This window comes from Strix uralensis, chromosome 1 (genome assembly GCF_047716275.1).
Source record: "Strix uralensis isolate ZFMK-TIS-50842 chromosome 1, bStrUra1, whole genome shotgun sequence".
In the NCBI taxonomy this organism is placed as follows: Eukaryota; Metazoa; Chordata; class Aves; order Strigiformes; family Strigidae; genus Strix; species Strix uralensis.
In genome coordinates this window covers 83,247,863-83,270,641 of record NC_133972.1, presented here as the reverse complement: position 1 = coordinate 83,270,641, position 22,779 = coordinate 83,247,863, and the positions used below count along the sequence as shown (strand labels likewise).

The 22,779-nt window shown below is 39.9% G+C and overlaps 1 protein-coding gene across 2 annotated transcripts in view; it reads left to right on the top strand.

Annotated features, from left to right (window-relative positions):
- PHLPP1 (PH domain and leucine rich repeat protein phosphatase 1) overlaps positions 1 to 22,779 on the top strand; it is a 143,391-nt gene that overhangs the window by 66,453 nt on the left and 54,159 nt on the right. For both annotated transcript variants that reach the window (XM_074873501.1, XM_074873510.1), the window contains 2 exons: positions 8,066 to 8,262; positions 10,237 to 10,362. In XM_074873501.1, coding sequence (XP_074729602.1) covers positions 8,066 to 8,262; positions 10,237 to 10,362 — 323 coding nt within the window. The remainder of the gene's footprint in view (positions 1 to 8,065; positions 8,263 to 10,236; positions 10,363 to 22,779) is intronic.

The window sequence follows — 22,779 nt, the reverse complement described above, 5'->3', positions numbered from 1 at the left end:
TTTTACAACTTTGTTAAAACACAGGAGAAAGATGACTTTTTTCCTTGATGGTTCCTTCTCAGGATATTTCAATTATTTTTCCTTGCAAAGGTGGCATCGGTGCTTTCCCAAAGGAGTTGGTATTGAGTTTTGCTACTGAAGAGCGGGCAACTCTATCCCCTTTATGAACTTCCTTCAAATTTAAGTATTTGGACATAACAGAATTCAGCCTGCACCCCATTGTATTTCTAAGGCAAGCAGAAGTCAGGACATCAAGGGCACCTTGAGAGCCTCATTGTTGCTGAAATAAACAGATCTGCCTGCATGTAACTTGCTTGAATTTCCTGTGGACAAGTGAGGCGGATGGGAATGTGTAGAGTTGAGTTTGTGTTGGATGTGAAGGACCTGTGTTTCAGCTGCAGGAGTAGTCTGTAGGGATAGATGGGCTGAAGAGTTTAAGAAGAGGTGGGTTTTCAATTTGTTTGGCAGAGGGGAGGGGGCAGACAGACACTGTTTTTCTGGCGTTTTGCTTATACATGCTGTACTCAACTGTCAACCTGTCAAAATACATTGGAGCAACTAGATCTGGAATTCACTTGTTACGGTCAGAACAGTTGGATTTCAAGGCTTTGAGCTTGCTGCCTCTGCGTAGTAATCCAGATGAACTTCCACTGTGCTTGCTTGCTTTTAATTGCAAGTAGTGTCCTGTTCACCACTACATATCCTACTTCAGCCTGTTGCCTTTATTAAGTCATTCTAGTGCAGAAGTCGTGCTGGTTAACAGTGACTCTTAAATGAATTCTGATGAATCACTGTTAGGTTTTTCTTCAGAAGCTTTTGGCTTATGCAGGTTGATATTTAGCTTTTGACAGTAGAGCTATTGCAGCCATTTTCCACTGATAAATATGTGGCATGATAGAAAAGCTTTAAAAAAAAAAAGCAATTTTTGTTTAATTTTGCCTATGGTATCTTTTAAAGTGTCGATACCATGGTTTTAGGGCTCCTGTGTGGAGGTGGTGAGTCTTGTGAGAACAAGGTACAGGGAGTTACCAAGTGAACAAACATTCAACTCTGTCTCAGAGGGGAAAAGAGAGGGATGTTTTCTGCATTATGAAATTCATACAAGCCTTTCCTCCAGTGAGGATTTAAGTGGAAGGCAGGATTATTGCTATAAAACTAGTAAGTGTTTTATCACATGACATCATACATGATAATGCTTGTCTTTAAGGATGATCTTCCTGTGAAGTAGGAATATGTTTAACAAAGGCTAAAGGCTTGTCTGTCTTCTACTCTGCCAGTTTTGTCTCATAATGAACGTTTCTTTAAAGAAAAAGGCAAGTTAACGTTTGTGGTCTGCTTTTGTTTCTCAGGTGAAAAGGTAACAGCCTTCAAGCAGTAGAGCTGGAACTGCTGATTCCTAAAAGAAACTTAAAACTACTTCAGAGCTTCCCACAGCTCCCATATTAATACAGAGTGCAACAAAATGAGGAGTATAAGGAGTAAAGTCTATACTAATAGTTACATGCCCATAAGAACAGCATAATGGTGACTGAGTCCCTCTTCCATGGAGCAGTACAGAATCTTACAGGAATTTTTAAGAGTCTAAGTAGATTGGAGTGCAAAAATTCAACTGCTTATTTTGGGATGGTTTGCCAGATGAAACTTTGCTATATGTATATACTTGGTCTGTTACCTCTGCAAAAGCATCCTCGGTTGGTTGCTGGTAGACTACTAGGTGAATCCTTGATTAGTTAAATATAAAACCTGTTAATTCTGTGCCTTTGTTCTTGAATTATGACAGTGTGGATCTTCACAAGGGAAAATGCTTCTAAAAAGCACGTAACTGTAAGTAGGCTTTCTTCATAAGTTTAAAATAAAAATGAGAGCAGTACAATAGTTTCAGAGTTTTTACTTGTACTTTTCTGCTTCCTTTGCTGCCCTCTTTTTTTTTTTTTTAATTTTTAATCCAACTTGCTGCTTTATTTTTATACATCTCATTGCGCTGGGCCTTGCCTGAAGTCATCACTGCTGTCCCTAGTTTGACAAGAATGCAAGGGGAAGCAGCCTTAAATGACTGAGAAGCTTCAAAAACATTGCAGGCTGTAGCTTCATCTGTATTTAATGAAAGGGTTTGGGCAAAAGTAGAAATCTGCAGAATGATCTGGCGATAAGGGTTCAGCAACAGCTATTGTGGCACAGTTTCCCAAAGGGTAGGCAAAGACACTCAAGGGTTTTCAGTTTTCAGCTAATTGAGACCTCTTTGCACTTATATTTAGGCAAGACCAATGCTAAGTCTTAATTTGCAGGTAAGGGGGCTTTGAGGTGTTCCTGATTTCAATTCAGAGGGATGGTGGGGACAGTGCTCCAGGTGTGAACTGAGAGGTTGCCGTGCACCCTGCTGATTTCACCTGGTCAGTGAGTGAATAGTCCAGCTTTCCTTACTGGATTCAGACCAACATCTCCAAAACTGACTGGTGGGTTTTGGGTTTTCTTTTTCTCCAGTGCATACAGGACTTGATGTTCACAGAATGTTAACGTGTGAAATATCTTATTTCTGAAATGGCTTGCTGAAAGCTGTGGGTGGGTTTAATTACATATCCTCTCCAGCAGCAGCCACCGTGTTACAGCTCTGGCCCCTACATGCCATTCCTCTCCTCTCCATGCTGAACTGCTCACCATGAGCTTCTCAGTTGAAAAGAGTCCTAAGGCTTCTCAGTCGAAAAGAGACACAAGAAATTAAACCAGCCTGCTTTGTCTGCAAGGGCCTGGGGACAGTTTACAAGGAGCAGCTGATGCAGTGGGGTTGATGCAATGCTGGCCTTGGGCCAGGGGCCCAGCAGTGTGCAGCTGAGGATGATGACCTCTGTAGCTGGCCCAGCTGTAGCAGGAAAGCAACATCCCTAAATTAGGCTCTCAGAGTCATTTAGTCACTTCAGAAAAACTTTGAACTTAAAAACCTCAAACTTAGACATTATTCCTAGTGAATAACTGAAGTCTTTCTTACCACTGGTGAATACCCAAGACAGCTCAGGGTGGCCAGTCTCTCCAGCTGACTGGTCTGGCTGCACCATGCAGCCCATGCAGGTCTCGGAGAATTTTTAGTTTTCATTCCATCACACCAATATGAGTAATAAAAATAAGACCCACTGCACAGAAGTGAATGCATTTCTTATGTCAACACTTTTCCCCACTCTTATTTTGGTAATGTCTTAAATCGTTCTTTAGAGGCAGTCTTTATTGGCTGTACTTTTCAAATGGGGAAATAATAAGTACTTGCAACTTAATCAGCCGTATAGCTACAGAGGGTTTTTTTTTCCCCGAGTACTTTTATGTCCCATAATGAGCTGGTATTTTATAATGTCTGATGGCAATGTATTCCATATGCTTTCCATCGCTGGGATAAAGAGCTTTACTCCAGAATCCAAAGCAAGTGGCTGTGGGTATTTATTTAATAAGATTTGAAGTCTTTGCACTGGGTGGGATGTCAGTATGTTGCGTACCTGAAGCTTCCTTGGGCTGTTCGTGGTGAGGTCTTAGTTCTTTAACATCATAGGAAGTTCGCTGGTGTTGCTTCCTGCAAAGCAGGGTACCGATTTGTGGTTCCAATGACAGTCAAATTCCTTGCTTTTCTCTGTCCTTGTTTTAAATACCACTAGTTTCCCTCCAGGACTTGGGACAAGCTAAAACTGAGAGGAATTCAACCATGAATGTCAAGATAGCCAAATGAGTGGTCTGCTCATAATTCCTTGAGGCATCTCCTCTAATGCCTTGCGCAGAACAGAAGTCCTGTTGTGGGGGTACTTAAGAGTTGCTGTAGTCTTGGAGTCCTGACAGGAATGAAAAATAATCTTTTTATGGTTTCTTGCTAAAATACTTAAACTGCTCTGGTTGGGCTTAGCATTTGAAAAACATTTTCTGGTATGAGACTCTTCTAGATGTTCTGGCATATTTGCCTCCACTCTGATCGAGACAACAATAATTACAAGTTTTTGGCAGGATTTAGATTTGTGTTTCAAGTCACAAAGAATCATCATTACCATTTTATCTGCACGCCTGTCGGCTTCAGTATAATATCACAGGCCCCTGTGAAAACTCATCTGCTCCCTTTGGGTATAGTTAAAACTGAAGAAAAATGTGAATGTGAATCTCGTGCAGTCTTCTAAATCTTGAATGGGAGGTCTGTGAGACAGATTGAAGAACATAATTTTCCAGAACTGCTGATGCTTTTACTGAAAATAGTGCTTCCACCTGGCACTGGTAGGTTACCTCGTGGTGACGCTATGGTTATGTCATAATTTCTGATCTTTGATCCTTAGCCTAAAGGCATTCTGGTGAAGTCTGAATTTCCCCATTCCTCCTGTAAGCTTGAAAGAAAAAGGTCATTTGCCATCTCATTTGTTTATTTTTTAGGCCATAGAAAATGCAGGTACACTTCTGAGCCCTTTCTTTGTTCTCTGCTCCTCAGCATGTCAGGGATGAGCCCTCTTGCAGGAGCTGCTTTGTGGGGCAGTGGGAGACCCTGACACCTGCTGCTTTCCTCCCTGAGCCAGCGTTAGGATCGCTTCACACCGTTTCCAAGTCCCATCCCACTTCCGTTGTGGTAGAGTTCTCTGTCATTTAAACGTTTTCTGCTTTTATGCTCTCCTGACAGCAAGTATCTGAGCTCTTTAAAGCTGCAGTCTGTACAAGCTTATCTTTCAGTAGGTAAGGCTGCTTCTTGTCAAAGAGCTTTCACTCATGGTTACCTGCAAAACTTCTGTGGATTTAGGAATCTGGTTTCCCAACTAGTTGGTATGTCCTTGAATAACCTCTACTTAAAATCAAAGTAAGCTAGTGGCTTTTGACCCCCCCTCACCCCCACTTGCATGATAATAGTACACTGTGATACTGTCAGATCTCAGTGATAACAACCCTTTAAGCAGGAAGAAAACTGAATGTGAGCAGATTGCATCTTGGGCAATAACATGTGATCCAATGTAAACATGGGTTTTTCAAGTTACAGAATCATGGAAGAGCCCAGGTTGGAAGGGACCTCGAAAGATCATCTGGTCCGACCAGATGGTTGGTTATGTAGTGAAGTAGACAAGAATAGGAAGAGAGAAACCATTTGCTTTAATGAAATAGGCTCAGTATTTTATTTCTTTATGTTCTCATCAGGAACCTTCTAGCTTTTATGTAGCAAGGGGTAATACTTGCTGGGAAAAAGCACCTTAAATCCTTAGAGTTTGAAAGGACTGTTTTAATTTTTTTTTATATTTGTAGGAATAACTGAAGAGTCTTGCTCTGGTAATTTTCCCATCAAATCTGGATTTTGAGAGAAAGTACATTTCATACCTAGCATGAATACTTCTAGTGATAGCTCTGTTCTCGCTTTTCTAGTAAACATTTACTGATTGTTACTGTGGCTTGGGACTTACAAGCTCTGTGAATGTATACGAAATTTGAAGAACTTTTTAGAGACTTCTAAGTAGTTTTACAGGTCTAACTGTGCCTAACTTAATGTTGCTAGTCCAAGAGAGTCTGGTCCTAGAAAGCAGGTTTCTCAGGCTTCTGATTTTTTTTTTTTTTTTTTACCTGTAACTTTTCTGAAGACTTAATTTTTCAGTACCCTTTGTGCAGTGTGGGGACCTGGTGTGGTAGTTGTTTTACCACTAGACTAGACAGGGTAGTGTTACTTCTCTGTTGCTCCTGAATGCTGTAGTGTTTGTTCCTGCCAACCCTCTTGGCTGCAGCACTGTAGCGAGTGCTCATCTTTGTTATCCACCATAATCCTGAGAACTTCTGAGGTTTGATGTTTTCCAGGACACAGGTCTGCCCATATTAAGTGAGAATTATGCGCTTTGTTTCTCAATGGGTAAAGTTGCATTCAGCTGTATTAAAATGCTAAATGAGTTTGGCTTCCCAAGGGATTGAGGTTGTACTTTGCAGTCCTAAGGGGTTCAATCAGCAGTGGGTTGTGCTTTTCCAGTGAAGTTAGAGTATACAGCCAGAAACAGGCCCTGGAAGATGACCATAAAACATGATTTTTGAGGTGAAACTGCCCACCCCCTTGACTGCTATTCCTTATACAACCATACTATTAATACTTACCAAGCACTTTTTACTTGTGTTACACAGATTTTTTTGTTTCTGTGTGTGGTTAATTCTTTAATCAGCGCTTTGTGGCATGGAGTCCATTGTTCTGCACAGGCTAGGTAAATTATCAGTTACTTCAGCAACCACATTTTTCATATTCCAAATGTAAACTTTGATTCAGCTTTTGTGTTTAATTAAGGCTGAGTTGCTCTATTTTACTCACTTGTATTGCCTATCAGTCTTTCTGTAGCTTTGTGTAGAATGGATGTCCCCTGTTCCCCTGTTGGGCAAAGTGTTTATCCACAGCTTCTGTTGTTGGATTTAAATTTGCTTGGCAGTGAAATTACTGCTTTCTTGGGGCTCCTATTTTTGTATTAGATGCTGATGCCCTCTGGGCATTAAAGTTTCAGTCTTTTAGCTTCAAGCAACAGTGATGTTCCTGCAGATCCAAACTGGCAGACATTGGTAGCCTAAATGCTAGTGTTTATTAGAGCAGAGCAAGGCTTGAGGGTAACTATGCCAAGTCTTGGCTCATTAAACCAGCAGGAAGATTCAAGAAGTCTGCTTTTAAAGATAAGGGCAAGCATTGGCGCAGGGTGTAGGTGGGGATGAGAGAACGGCAGTGGGTAGGCCATGTGGTAGGTGTCTTCTGTCTTCCCATAGATAATTTGAAGGCAAGAGCAGACTCATTGAGACAAATGAGCTGTCATACTAGCAGGAGTAATAGCAAGTTGGAGTAATAATGTGCAGCACTTGTCACTGCTGCAGTTTAGTTGGCACTGGTCTGAAATACTGGGGTTAGGAGACAGGATCAACTTTCTGCTTTTCTGGAGTCCTAACTAGTTATTAATTCCCTGATTTTTAAGAATTTTGGTAAAGATTAGTGTAGGAAAATGAGTGATGTATCTTCTATCATGATGAGGAAGCTACGTGGAATTAACAGAGCCTTTGGTTCATTTATCCAGGGGAGCTCCCCTCCAAAGTTTCACCAGCCCTGGTGCTCTTACAGAAATATGAACTGGTTTGACTTGAACATGGTTACCTCTTGTCTCTGTTTGCAGAAGACTTAGTATGTTTGGATGACTCAGATCAGGGCTGGGCTGTTTAGGATTTGATAGCGTAACCTGATGTGGATAAATACTTCAGATTAGAATGAGTAAACTGTGCTTCTTCCCGTTTATATCCTAAATGAGTGTGGTCCTGTAAGAGCAGAGATGAGAGATGCTTGCTTGTCTTTGTGTTGCCATTGTTAATGATGGTTTCTATAGAGTAGAATCTTATTAATAGATTAGATTAGTGGAGTCTGAGCCATTTAAAGTAATTTAACAGATTTGGTCTAATTGGTAGTCTTGCTAATAATCTGAATTATTATAAATAGCTAATTCACTGTAATGCAGACAGAAGAACTTCACTCTTTCCAAAGCTCTACTCAGATGAGGCAGAGTCTTTGAGGGGTTTCATCTAGGTTTGATCTGTTTACATTGTGGCTGAGTGTGCTACCTCTGCTGTGGTGCCTAGACTGAGCAGGGTGGGCTGGAGAGAGTAGGAACTGTATTATTTGGGAAGCTATTGAAGCTATTCAAACCACAGCCTTAAGGATGGCCAGAAGAGACACGGAAGTTCAAAGGTGCAGGTCAGCGTACAGTATATCACCCCTTTTACAATTACCAAACAGTCAGTGTGAACTCAACAGTAACCAATTACTGCTGACAATGAACATTTGATTTCCAGGTCCTTTAGAGAACACTGATACATTAACTGGTACTTCTGTGACTGTTGCAGATTATTTAATGTGGTCTGCTCTCCATGATACCAACCTGTCATATACTTCTACCTATGAAAGAAACCTGTACTGAAGCTAAGTTACCTGCTTGCATGGTTTTGAAGCTGTGTTTTGTTTGTCACACTGCACTCTGCATCTTGAAAACTTACTGATAAAGTCTCAGGATGACTTGAGTGAAAGAGGCAAAGATTCTCTGTGATTAAGTGGATGCTTTTGTTTCTATTTCAGGAAAGCCCCACAGCATTGGCAGCTCCGAACGGATTCAGCTCTCAGGAATGTACAATGTTCGAAAAGGGAAAATACATTTGCCAGTCAACAGATGGACAAGACGCCAAGCTATCCTTTGCGGAACATGCCTAATTGTCTCATCAGTAAAAGAAAGCCAGACTGGAAAGATGCATGTCCTCCCTTTAATTGGTGGAAAAGTAAGATATTTTATGTATTTGCTTGCTTAAACCCTACCTCTTTACACAGAGAAAATTGCATTAAATTATGGTGATTCTGAGCCTCCAAAAGCTTGTTTCTGTAAATGGGATTATCAAAGTATATAAATGACTTTTGATTATGGTCAGAATCATGTTTAACAATTTACAGTGTGTGGATTAAAATGCTAAAGAAAAGCAAGGGAAACACATCCTGGTTTTCGTGTGTGCAGTGTTAAATGTTATATGTGCAGCAGTACCCAGCCAAATCTGTACCATGCCTCCTCACTGAGGTTTTATGCATGCTGAGTTACTCTTAAGATCTGAAATTTAACCAATAAGGGCATGGGCTTATTTTCAACATTGGGGTTTTTCCTGAGTGTTTAGCATTGTATGAGTAGTGATCTGTAGTAAGCGAACAGCAACAAACATTTTTACTTGTGAAAAGCTGAAACTAGACTTTTTTTCTGATTGATTACATCTGAAACCCAGGAGGTCCAGTCTGAACACAAGGAAAATGATTTTTTTTTTCCCACTGTGAGGGTGACCAAGCACTGGCAAAGGTTGCCCAAAGAGGTTGTGGAATCTTCCTCCTTAGAGATATTTGAAAGCCATCTGGACACAGTCCTGGTCATCTGGCTCTAGGTGGCCCTGCTTGAGCCAGGGGGATTGGACCAGAGATCTCCAGAGGTCCCTTTCCACCTCAACTGTACTGTGATTCTGTGAAACTTTAGTGGAGACAGATTACAATGTTACTACTTCAACCTAAATAGTGTTTCAGAACACTATTATTCACTTGATTAGCCAAGGTAATGGGAAGAGAATCATCATCTTGAGGATGAACTTAGACCTGAAGTAATGCTCCTTTACCTTGCATACTGGTAAGTTTATTTCTTAAGAGGCATTGGGAGAGAAACAAGCTTCACAATCTTGTATATGCAGACTGGAGTTGATTTATTAATATGCTATACTAGCAATGTGGAAAGTAGTGCTGCCTTCTAGGAGCTGTTTTTCCTATCTCCTTTCATGATTCTTCAACTCTTCCCTGGAGGTACTGAAGTAGAGACACTGTCCTCTTTTAGCAACAGTGGATGAACTCTGAGAGTGAATTGTATTCCTGGCTGTAGCACACCGTGGAGGACAGGATTGAGGTCCCCACTGGCCTTCTCTTTGAGATGAAATTTTTTTTTTTAAAGAGAAGAGATTGTGTACCTTTTTTTTTTAACTTGTTTAAAAATGGAATTTCTAAGTTGTTTTTGCACAGAAATGCCTCGTGTATTGTAAAACATGCAGACTGTGTTAAGCAGAAAGTTGACAACAAATTTTAAAAGAAAAGGAGAACCAGGCTGAGAAAAGTGTGCTGAGAGCTTCTGCTGACAAAGCTTGGGAGGAGGATGCTTGGCACAGAACTAAGTGTTTTTTAAATTATCACTCAAAAAATATTCTTCCTCAACCCCATAAATACTCTGCACTTCCTGGTTCTCAAAGGCTTTCCAGAATGCAGTGCTGAGACATTGAGACCATAAGTTGTGTGGGACTTCTCGTGTATGGTAGCAGAATGATGTATTCTGGGTGTTTTTTAGCAAGTTGAGAAATGCCAAAGAATTTAATTGGGCTGTAAGAGAAGCATTTTGTTAAGCCTGTTTTTAATAACCAGGAGTATAAATTGTACTTCTCTAGGTTGATAAAGACAGCCTTAAATGTTTCACTGGAAACCTTTTATGGTGATCAGTCTCTCTTAAAATGTTGATGTGCTTGATGTTTTTCTCCTTTGGTTCCTTCATCCTTCTGCTCTCATTCCTTGCCTGTGTAGATTTCATGAATATTTGACAGCCAAGATCCAGCTTGAATATTTGAGAGGGCTAGCCCAGCTCTACTTGATGAGCTCCTCTTAGGTACACTTTAATTTTGCCCTGGGGAGTTCTGCAAAGAGGCTTTTCATTCTCGTTCACTAACAGTTTTGTGTGTTTACTGTAGGTGGAAGAAGTGAAAAAGCACCAGCACTGTTTAGCATTTAGCTCCTCTGGACCTCAAAGCCAGACCTACTACATTTGTTTCGATAACTTCACTGAATATTTGCGATGGCTTCGACAAGCATCAAAGGTGAGAATAGTGCTAATTCCTGCCTGAATGGGATGTTTGTAGCATTTGCCCCAGCTCTGTCTTCTTCATGCAGCAATATAGTACCTCTTCTGGGTTCATTGTCATGAACTGCTGTTGATGCTGTTAGTGTTGCATCAAAAAAACCTCAGTTTGAGAGCTCTTGGTAACAGGCAATAGGGAGGTGAATTTTTCTGCATTTATACTGAGACTTCTTTTTACCATGGTTGTGTAAGCAAAGTACTGTGCTGGAATTTCTCCCTTTTCTCATCCTGATCCAGCTGGACGGATGGAGTGAGATCGTTAGAACAAAAAGGACGACAAATATAACTCTCAAAATTTCAGTTTAAAAAGCTTTATTTCAGTGTTAATAAAACGTAAAATAGCATCAGAGTTTTTTAATTCATTCTTTACATGGAGCCTAAAGGGTAAAATTGCTAGAATTAAGGAAATTTTTTCTTGCTTGGAAATGTTGCTGAATCTCTCTTTAGCTTTATAACTACTTGATTTTTGGTTTTTATTAATAAGCAATTATTTCATGTCAGTAAAAAAAATTACTAACTGAAGCCTTCATAAACTAAATTTTATGCTGTCCTTAGAGCGTAATTTGTTTTGGGAATCTACGTCCTGCATTATTTCGTTTGACTCTTCAGTTCCTCTTTGTGTTGCTGTTACCTGTTTTATCTCTTAATCCCTGCCACTTTTCTGATAAATCCTCTCTGAAGTAATTTATGGATCTTTTGTATTTTTATATTTTTAACATTCAAGTTCTTTTGCTGGGCTCTCAGCACTCTTTCTTTGGTTTTCTAGTTGGGCCTAAACTGTCCATTAGTTTTATACTTGATAGGACTGTCCATGCTCTTTACTATATTAAAGCAACTTGGTTTTACGTAGTACTACTTAAAGATACTTATGGCACACTGGATCTGTCTTTTTAGATTGCAATAATGTATTATCCAGCCTATTGTCAGTGGTACAGCCTGGGTTGTGGGCTTTTCTAAGAAGTTTGATTATTATGTCAAACTTTCTTCGACCAGTAACTATTGCACCTCCCAACACATGTGTCATTTAAAACGTCCTTTAGTCTTTTTCTAGTAAGTTTTAAAATTCTTTTTAAAGACGCTGTTCTGTCATCCCTGCTCAGGTCTGTTAAGCCTCAAGGTAAAAATCCCCAAGGCCTATTTTATGAGATGGTGAGGCACGGTCTGTCAGGTTTTTAAGTACTTGCCGCTTTGTGGCTCTCTCTGGGAGGGTAGTGCCCTTTCATCTCCAGAGGCTTTGACATCAGATAAATGAAAGGCAAATCTAATGAGTGAGAAAAACAGTGGAAAACAATGAACTTCAGAAGTAGAGATAAATGGCCAGAAAGCCCCTCTGAATTACTGGCAGTGTAAGCTTGTTCTGTGCCATGCTGTGCTTCTCTCTTTCTCTCTGGTTCACCCAAATGACTAACAGCATCGGGACTATAGCCAGCATGAGAACATATCCCCATGCACTCATGATAACCTCCCATTTTTCTTATGTAAGAATAGAAAGAAAATACATAGTTTCAAGTGTCTTTTCAGACTGTCAGAACTGAAGAAACTCACTATGCTATTTCTTTTGTTGGTAAAACATGCTTCAAGGAAAAAATTATGCTTCATTTTCCCCAGCTCCCCACCCCCAGCCCCAAAAACTGAGACTTGGTATTCTGGATTCATGGATTTTTGAAACAGTACTTTGCCGCTTCAAGTTGCTTTTTTAACGTTTGGGTTTTCTATACTTGGAAAAACAGGGACAAGCATGATTGTATGCAAGGCAGTTGTGTGGGAAGTACTGTGCAGTAACTGTTTCTGAAGAACAGAAACAGAGAAACTGGTAATGCTGCAAAAGTAACTCAAGTTTCCTCCAGCTGATATTCGTGTCTAAGTGCTTAATTGTAAGGTGCATCATCCCTGATTTACATTTACAAATAAATTAGAAAAAGTTTCAGCTCCATAGTTCAGGCAAGCTAGCGTTGTCACGCAGGAAAAAAACTCACCATTTATATAAGGTGCTCTGCCTCGGGTGTTTGGAAGCTGCTCAGGTTCAGAGAAATTGAAACATTCTTGCTAACCAAGAAAATACCATGTAAAGCACTGCAGGTATGAAGGCAAGCAAATTTAGGAAGGGAGATGTTACGGCACTCGAACTCTGAGCTTCTAGTTGCTGGTTATGGGCTAGGTCACATGATGCTTTCAGATTTTTCTTTAATCGTGGTGTTGTATATAATACTTGAACTTTTGTGAATTATTATGAACAACATTTAAGGCTGTATTTTAATTATAGATGTTATTTAATAGCATTTGTTTTGAAACTGACATTCATGTTAACTTATGTTTAGGTGTAGTTTTTCTGCAGTCCTTCATGCTCCTGATGCATGCTGCTGAAGACTGAGGTTTCTGATACAAGTGTAATGAAAGCTTTAGTTATACATTTTAATGCAGGAGGAGATCCCTGGCAAAATATTTCATTAAAATTGCTCAATTCAGTTTTTAACTATGAAAAGAATTTTCATGTCTGTCTTCTGTATACTTCAAAAGACCTAGAAGATTATGTTATTTTAACTTTTAAATAACAAGCTTAATCTTGAAAGGAGACTTTGCAAAGAATGCTTGCTCTGCAGTCTTTCTCCCCACAGAATATTGGCAGTGTTGACTTTTTAGTGGTGTTCCAGAATGAGACAAATCCTAACACATCGCTCCTGCAATAAATATATGGATGCTACAGAACATTTGAATTCATGTTTGCAGAGACTTGGGCTCAATTTGATAAAAAATGAGCATTGCTCCTGTATAATCTGATTCATTCTAACAGTGAAATCTGTCTTAGCCAAGACAGCTCTTGTGCTCTGCCCCAGAAGTTTAGTAAATTTTTGGAAGGGATTTGTGAATAGGTGTTAGGATTGTTTTTCCTACACACGTGTGTCCTGAGGTGAACAGAAATCTTGTTTCCAGGATGAACTGGAATTATTGCATGAATACTGACCTAAATATCAAACTTGGTGACATACTTACTCCAAATAGGTCACTTTTAGATATGCTGATTTAGCCTCAAACAGAATATTTTTAAAAGCTAGAAATGTGGCTTGTTCGTTAATATTGATAGCTCTATACCACAGTGCATTTCTTTCCGTTTACTTTCCAAATACTGGAGTCCTAATTAAGGAAGCTCAAAAGGAAAACAACAACAAATTTGGTCCTTTGTGATCTAATATGTTCGTTCTGTTGCCAAATGTTGAAAAATAAGCTTATGCAACTGGGAGGGAGAGCGAAGAGGGAAGAAAGGGACATCTTCATGGCTTTAAAGAATTTGTCTGCATAAAGTTGGCACGATGGTTCTGGAACCCACACAATTACTTGCAGAGTGATTCTGATCTGCCACTGTTTACTACTTGAATATCAAATGCAGAAGGACAGGCAAAGAATATGCAGTTAACAGTGAAGAGGACATGAGGGCTTTCCTCATTCGCCACTTCCAAAACCTGAAAAGCTACACTCTTAATGTAGCAGAAAAGAGAGAGGTTTTATGTATAAGGTGTTACTGAGTGTTGGAACTTTCTGTGTGAGGCTTATATTTGGGGTGTGGTGGTGAGCTGCTGCTGTTTGACACTTCTAACGGCTAAACTTAGTTTAACATTTTTCAACATGTGAAATTGCTGTGTAAGTGTTGACTACTACACAAACCGTGACATGGATGGTTCGGCTAGAGTAAAAAGGGTTATCAGTTCTCCATGTTCCAAGGCATGCAATTAAAATGGGATGTCAACGTCTGCCTCAGTATTGCAGAGCTTAAGCAGGGGCGTGTGACGGAATTTTATCTTCTTGGAAATAGCATGCATCACTGGGCATGCTGGGACGGGTTATCTGACCCTACAGGACTTCTCCCCTCTCGGGTTTAGGAGAGCAGGAAGTGTGTCGACAGCTTCATGCGACAATTATTTCCTGCTTTAGTGCTCGGTTCAACTGGGCAGGTAGAGGAACAGGCGATGACAGACAAGGGCTATAAATAATGCATGACTGCCTCCCATAAACTGCCTGTGCGTGGCTGCACTATACGTGTCGGTAGGCAGAGATGTACAGGCACGCAGCCGTATGTGTGTGCGCACCATCGGCTGCTTCCCAGGCTGAGTTGCGCCGCTGTGGCTGGAGAGACAGCGGGTTTAGTGGGGAATAAGCTGTTGTGTGGAGCTTAGGTGCCAGGGTGGATTTACACCTATACACAAAAGAACTTTCCTGTTTAAAATACGAGGAATATCCAAAAAGAGATCCTTGATTTAAAAACTATCAAACTGAAGAGTTTTCTCTTGCATGCCTTTGTATTTTCCCTTCCCTTTTTCAGTCACCTTTGTCTTAAAGCCTGCAGTGGAAATGCATGTGGTGTTCCAGACGACCCTAGCCTGATGTGAAAAAGGAGGGACTAAATTATGATGTCAGTGTACATTATGTTTAAAAATGCTAAAAATAGCAAGAATAGCAAATTCAAGGAAAAAGGGCGTGCTGCCATATTGGTCTTATTCCTTTCATGTCAGTGCAGAATGCTCTCTTCACACATTTTTTTGCATCGTGAAACTAGCAGAAAATAACAACAGATTTGAATTTAGTTTATACTATACAAGTAAGGAATGCAGGAGCCTCTACAGCAGTAGTCTCCATCTTTCCTCAACTTGTGTAGAGACCTGCCTGAAACAGCAGTGCAAAATTAACGTTTTAGCTTTTTTTCTCTAAAGTTACCTAGTTCTGACCAGCTGTCTCTGCCTTCTAGCTATTTTTTCAGTACAAGTTTGACAGTTATGTTCAGAGACTACGTTATAAAGTGTGAGTCTGAACCGTGTGAAGAGGACAAAGCTGATCTATAACAGGATTTTTATTTCTGCTGAGGAAAACTGGTCTGAGTTCTGCTTGCACACAAGCTTGGTGTTACAGACCATATTTATAAAAATAAATTCTATAGAATTTAAAAATGAATTCCTGAGCTTGATTGCAGTTCTGCAAATATATTTCCAAAATAGAAGACCAAGATGATCAGCTTGTGCCAGTGTTTTACAGGAACAATGCTGAGGAAATGCAGTGAGCAACAGTTGAGCATTACTGCTAGAAGTGTACCTGCTTTTCAGCTGTGCTTCATCCACCTTTAAGCTAGTAAAAGATAATCAACTGTGGGACTGCTGTTTCCTTCAGCACAGAAGATTCTGCTCATTAATTAAAGTGACGGGTAATAAGCCATATCCAGTTGTGCATGTAGCTTTCATCTTTATTTCAGATACTGTCAGATGCTAATGTCTGACTTTCTTGTATCAAGCATGGTCAACCAGGAGAAAGATTAAAGTGCAGATTCCAACTTAGTGTGGAACACAGACTTTGCAGAGCTTTTTAATACAAAACATGAACTTCAGCCTGTAAAGGTTTGAAGCCACTAATCTCATGGTCAAATTAGCCCTACGTTGTATTTGCCTTGGCTTGCCCACTAGCCGATCAACCTGTTTCATATGTGTTTCTAGATAGATAACGAGCTGTAACGTCTTCACAGAGTTCATCGTAGGGATTTTTATTACGAAACCTCAGTTGTATCTGGCGTCATTAAGGACAGGCTTTTCTAATGCTTGCTAGTCAGAACTAACTCAGAATACCTTTTTCGAACGCCTTGACCATAGAGCAATGCCAGTGGCAAGTGTATGGAAGAACCATATGCAAGAATAAAGTGGTTTAAGTTATTTGGGATGTTTCTTATTATAGTGTTGCCAGTTTATACTTTAGAGTCAACTGGATGCACCATCTCTGCTCCAGGTGTCTGTTTAGCCTCCTAAGCATTGGATATCCTTCTTCTGGAGGAAAACCATAGAGTACTTTACCTTAGTTTCCATGAGTTATGAATGTTTGCTTTACTTTTGGCTATTGGTTATTACCTTTGGTAATTCTACAGTGAACTGTTGTGTGTAACAAGCACGCTATTTGTGTTGCGGTTAGAAGTTTCTGAAATTTTCTTGTAACTTTGTAGTCTTAGTCCATGTATTTGAATGTACCATTGTGATTCTGGGCTACCGTGTTTATGTGTGTATTGGGGACAGGTTGAAGGTCAGGGATGTGCTGGTTGCTGAGAGGGTCACCATGCAGTAGTTGGTTCATTTCTTACACCAGTAACACTTGGAGGCTTGAAGATGAGTCTCTATATTAGTATGATGTAAAAATGAGTTTAGTATAATGCCAACATCAGTGGCATCTTTTGAAAGTAGCCTTTAAGCAAATCTAGGGCTCTGCAAAAAGCTTGTTTTCTTTGATGATAACAATTATCCAGGTTTTTTTTCACATTTGTGAGACTAAGAAGTGCCATTAGCCTGTTTGCAACTGTTGGTTCAACATCTAGTGAAGAAAAAAGAACCCTGAAAGATTTTCTTATTTTTCAGTGGGGCTTTTTTTGAGCTGATCCTTACTTACAGGAAACGTGATGACTCTAAGTTTAGTACAAGGAAACCATCTTTTCCTCTAATACCATAAAATGACAATATTGAGATAATGCTTTCTCTAAAAATAGATCCCTGAAAATAAACCCACAGCTTCCTTTTGGCGGTGATTGCAAGTATCCGAACATAAACAAACCTCTAGTTTCCATGTGGAACTTGACTTCATTTTTTTTTCTGTGTGCAAAGTCTTCAATATTTGGGACCTTTGCTCTGCAGTCATATCTGGTCATTCTTTCTGTGGGTGGCTTCTTGTCATCTCAAGTCTGAAAGCAGAAGATTGAGCAAAGCAAAGTTGAAGCCAGTTTCGCTTCTCTTTTGATGGTAACACTTGAAAGTGTTCCTCCTCCTCTTTCCCCACAAAACCTATTCTTTTGTGCCTTTTGTTGTTAGAGGTTAGTTGATGTTTTGGAAATGAGCTTCTGAGTGTGTTTCAGTGTAGTTTCTTTCTTAATGATTTGGGAGGGAATCTTGGTGTTTTGGCTCAGCTGGTTAGTTTTTCATGTCAAAATAGTTCAGCTGATCCAAAGTGGTGTAATTCGTGACTTCAAGCTTTTCTGTCAAGTTCCGTTCTACAGAAACTATAGCTCCACTGTTTTAATTTTCTTTTTCCTTGCTGAAATTTAGACTCTGTGGTCCTTGTTTTGGACTTGCTGCCTTCAGTTAATAATAGAGTAGTTACTGAAGTACTGCAGCCAAGAGTGAGAATGGAAAACTAGGTATCGCCCACACATCTGGAATAGCTTTCAAGTAACATCTTTTGAAGTCTCTAAATCGGGTTCTGATATTATTGAAGCTGAATTTATGCATCCCTTGCATAAATACAGGAAAGTGTCACCATGGCTTACCACTAGAAGCTCAGTGAGGTGTTGCAGATATTACCTTTTAAGGTGTGTTCAGTCCAGGAGGATCCCAAAGTGGTTTTGGTGATCTCTGGGGGTAGAGGGGTGCGAGTGAGCAGGGGAATGTAATTTTGCTCTTAGTGAAGCTCAGGGGAACTAAGTGTCTGTGGTGAGCAGATCCCATGAGACTGGAGGGTGTTGCAGGGATTGACATATTGCACAGTACTTCGGTGCATATAGGGTGATAACTGAGTCAGTCTTGAAACTGAATGGCTGTAACACTCAGAGCCTTTCCAAGCAAAGTCTAGCAGGGAGTTAAAAAGGAGAGGAACTATTATCAAAAACTAATTTTAGGGATGGTTCGTCTCCTTAGGCTGCTTCTGTAGTCAGTGGTGAAGGAGGAAGGTGTCCAGGGAGAAGAGGCAATGAGTACTGGAGAGCAGTTTTAGGCCTTGGGCCGGTAGAGCTACATTCATGATTGTATTATAAAACACTTGGGTCAGAAGGCCTTTCTGAGTTACTGTGAAATAATGGCATGAAAAGAGTTCATCTGACTATGGAATTAATCCATATGATGCAGCTGTGTAGGATAACCTAGGTCAGAAACTGAGGTCCTGGCATAACCTCTTATTTAAAACAAACAAAACCCCACAACCCTCTCCATGTGTGGATGGGGAGATGCAGACAAGTGAACATCTATTGGAAGTCTCGCTGGCAAGAATCTAATCTATAGTAAATGGGGAAAGAAAATCTTTCCTGGAGGGCTGCTCATTGCAAAGTCTGCTTGTTGGCAGTACAGCAGCTTGTCTCGGTAAAAAAATTGAGTCTAATGCAGTTCGTAAGAAGGAAGAGGGATATTTCTCAGTTTTTGTGAGAGTGTCACCTGTTTTGCAATATTTACAGATGAATTGGTTTCAGTCAAGCTGTCTTAAGTATGTTAATATTCCTTTCTCGACCAACTGGAGATTCACATGTCTGAATTATAAGTAGCTTAATGCTATATCTAATTACTGTCCCTTAACTCCATGTTGCATCTTAAGCCTTGTCCTTGCAGGGATCTTATCAGTGTGAACATCCCAGCGTGACTATGACCAAGGTAACAGTGTTGATATCACTCACTATGTAATACTGGTACCAGTACCTGATCTCTAAAAGAACAACAGTTTTCCTCCTGGAGGAACAAAAATACTCATATTCTGGTAATGACTTCAGATAGTAGCAAACATTTCTAAATGACAGGTGATGAATGTCACTTTTTTTAACAAATTCTCACTTTCAAGATCTTGATGCTAAACCTGGGACACTGACTTTCATGTCTATGAAATTTCTTCTGGACTCCTATCATGAAAGGGTAAAGGAGCACAACTCCTTCTTCCATTACCTCCACATTTTCCCCTCCCCACACACCTATATGCTGCTACTGTTTTCATTTAAGTTGTTACAGCTTTGCACAAGGGCCAGAAGTGTAAGTGAGCTATTTGGGCATGCTATGTAAATCTTTGTTCAGAGCTAAGGAGGGAAGAGCAGGGACAAGTTAAATAATCTTTCTGCCCCCCAGTCTCGTTGGCATGAGGTGTTTGTACCAGAGGCTTTTGGCTGCATCGGCTGCGGAGGAAAGACGGGGCGAGAAGCACATGCCCTGTGAGCGCTGCCACACCAGTGTGCGCTCCCGCCCTTCGGCTTAGTAGGCAATTATGGCTCTTACCAATGGCATTGCGTGTTGGGTTTGTGAATCTGAGTGATGTGCTTTCCAGCCTCTGCTGAGTTTTATCTTTTCTTTGCAAGGCCCTTAGCTTGAGTTAGCGTGCATTTAATTGAATGTTTGAAAGAAAACCAAAAGGAGAGGCTAGAAAAGCCATTACCTTTTTGCCCTTTGGACTGCACCTATTTTAAAAGTCATTTAAAAATTAAAATATAGGGCTTTAAAGAAAAAGAAAACCTTTTTATTTCTTCCCCCCCCCCCCCCCCCCTTCATTAAGGTTTTTGGCATTAGTGTGTTTACCAGTCTGAACAATTCCTCAGCTCTTGGCTGTGACTGAGGGCACCGGTGTGTTTCCTGGCTGTGGCGTTCACCTCAGTGGATGGGAGGCCCCTCTGCCGAGTGGGGCTTTGATGTTTGAATAAAAAGGAGGATTAGGATTTGAAGCAAGGTTAGGTCTGAGGTGAGGAGAACCTGTTTGCTCTAAGCAGTTAGTTTAGATATTTCAAGTATATGTATCACTGTTTAGTTAAGCCTTATGCAGGCATTGGTGGGATGTAGTGATTATTAAACTCTTCAAAAACAAAGAAGAAAAATTACAGTGCCTTTGCATTAGCATGTCTACAGCAGGTGTAATTTGACATGGTCAACTCAGTTCAGACAGACTGGGAATTTGGCTGCCTGTACAGTGTGGGCTGTTTAGTTATTTTAATTGTCTTCTGTTGAAGTCCTAAATAGTAATTTCTTATCTGAATAGAGCTATAGGGAATGGGATGAGGGTAAACAGGAAAAAGACATAATTACAGTGGTTTAAATTCACACCACAGGTCACACCAAAAGATGTCCTTGTGTAAACAAGGCTTGTGTTTGTCCATACAGCTGCGTTCAGCTGTGTCTATTGCTGACATCCATTGTCAGCAACAGATCATTTTTGTAGCATAGCCAAGGCTTTAAAACAAAGACAGTAATCAGTCTTGTTGCATAGCTCAGTGACAGAGGTGGCATTATACTGATGGACAAAGCAGAGTGGTTTTTTAGCCCTGTGTAGCAAGAAGAGGCAAGAATATTGGTTGATACAAGTATTTTCCTTTATTTTTGTTGTCAGCTGCTAAAGATTTACAGTGAACCCATACCATACCTTCACCAATCTTGAAATAGTTTCCTTTTTAAAAAGAATAATAAAATTAAAATCAAAACACCTTGGCAAAACCTTTTTTTTTTTTTTTTTTTAAGGTATTGTTGGCTTTTGTGAATCATTGTTTATACTTGTAAGTACTATCGTGGCACAAGTAACACGTGTTTAAAAGTGAGTTTTGGTATTTGGGAAACTCCTAGTTCTTTGCCACGTGTGCAGCTCTTAGGTAGGGAGTAGCAGAAGACATACTGCCCATGGGAGAGGGAGAGCTCTCCGGCAGCATTATTTGTGGTGGTATTCACAGAATAAAGCTGCATTTTATTGCTGCGGGGTGAAGATTAAAAGCATGATGACAGCTTTTTAGTGTTTGCAGTGGGTAGATCCAGGGCTATAGTTGTATACCACTTCTTTGAAACTGTACTTCAGTACGCCATACTCGCATGGACACCGGAAAAAAAAAAAAAGAAATTAAAGCACTGTAGGCCAGGGCTGCATAACTGAGGTTGCAATAGGAACTGGAAAAGAAGTCTTGCATTGGACTTTGGAGTTTGATGTGCAAAATTGAATTTGACCTTACCCCATGGTATTGCAATGGGAGACATTGCAGTACAATGATTGACCATAAAGTGTTTAAACATCGTATCTGGGAATGGAGAAAGCCACATGTTTCATCTTGTTTCTTTTATACTTGTGATGATTAAAAATCCCAGCTGAAAACCGGACTTCAGAAAGTACAAGATGTTGCTATGTGTTTGAGCTACCCTGCTGTCAAACTGTTGCATGTCTTATTTCTCTGGCAAAGATGAGTGTTGACTCTACCACTTATGCTGTAGCTACCATAGCTGAGAGGGTGGGTGTCATACACCATCTTCCAAGAAGGGTATTGCCCCAACCATTTCCCTCATGTTTTTAGTACTGGAAGTGCAACAGTGGGGGGTTTAATGTGAAAACAAGCATTAAGGATATATGCAGTTTAGGATGTGATGAGATGTTCCAGAGGGGTTGGTCTGAGCAATGGCTGCTTCTGCCAGGGGAATCGTGAACTATGCTGCTTGTGTTTTGTTTTTATATATGTATTTAAAGCATATAAAACAGTTATACTTTTAACTTTTCCCATAGCAAAATGCCAAACAAGCCATTATGAGTGCTTGATGCAGGTTCCACATGTATCTAGAAAGCCTTTCCCTCTACCATTGTTACCGCGCCGACTCTCCACTATTTTTCTTGGAGCACAGGTCTATTGAACCCAGCCAAGATAACTTGCTGGGGTATTTATTTACAGCAGAATGCCTTGGGGTTTTTTAATTCCAGTGGAAACCCTACTTTCTGCAAATAATGTCCCTTCCTCTAGATGCTTTTTATTCTTTGACTGTGAGGGATATTCTAGTCAGCATTTTCATGTCCTTTATCAGCTTATCTCTGCAGTGATTTACAGAATCATCTAGGTTGGAAAAGACCTTGAAGATCATTTAGTCCAACCATTAGACCATTCTCAATTACACCATATCCCTAAGCGCTATGTCAACCCGATTCTCCGCAGTGAGTCAAGAAAACCCAGTGCTTTATTAAAAATCTGTATCATCTTTTAGAAAAATGCTTTGCTCTTAATAAACAATTGCAAACATACATAAGCACAGTCTTACTGCATTTAAGTCAATTAAAGGCAATTGCAAAATTGAAATATCCCTTTATTGCTTGATTTGGGAACAATGTAACTTCAGAATTTCAACTTCAAAACAACTGGTGAAAGTTTCTGGTGAACCAAAGAAAGTATTGTTAAGATGTTGTTCTCCGTTGTCACTCTTTTTTCTCTTTTTTTTTTTCATCTTGTTCCTCTGTTCTCTAAGAATTTGTTACAGAACAGTATTGAGCAATGAAAAAAGTATTCCTCCCTGCTTGTGAGAATAACTGTTTGTTTGTATGAGTATTCATTATAACAATTCAGAAGTTAATTCTTAGAGTACTGTTTTGCTAACAAAAAAGACTTCAATAAAATTATAGCTGATTGCAGAGCCAACACCATTCAAAATGTGGTTTTAACTTTTACAGTTATCTCCCTGGTAGAGGCATCATTCAGTATATGTCAGTTGCATGAAAATCTTAACTAAATTCTTCATATAACAAAGTGATTCCTTTTTAAAAAAAAAAAGACAGGCAAAAAATAACCAGAACATACAACTTGTAAAAACAAAACTACTTTTTGTTTACTTGTTTTTTTCCACAGGGCTTAATGATTTTAAGGAAAGATTTGCATCCTTTCTTGAGATGA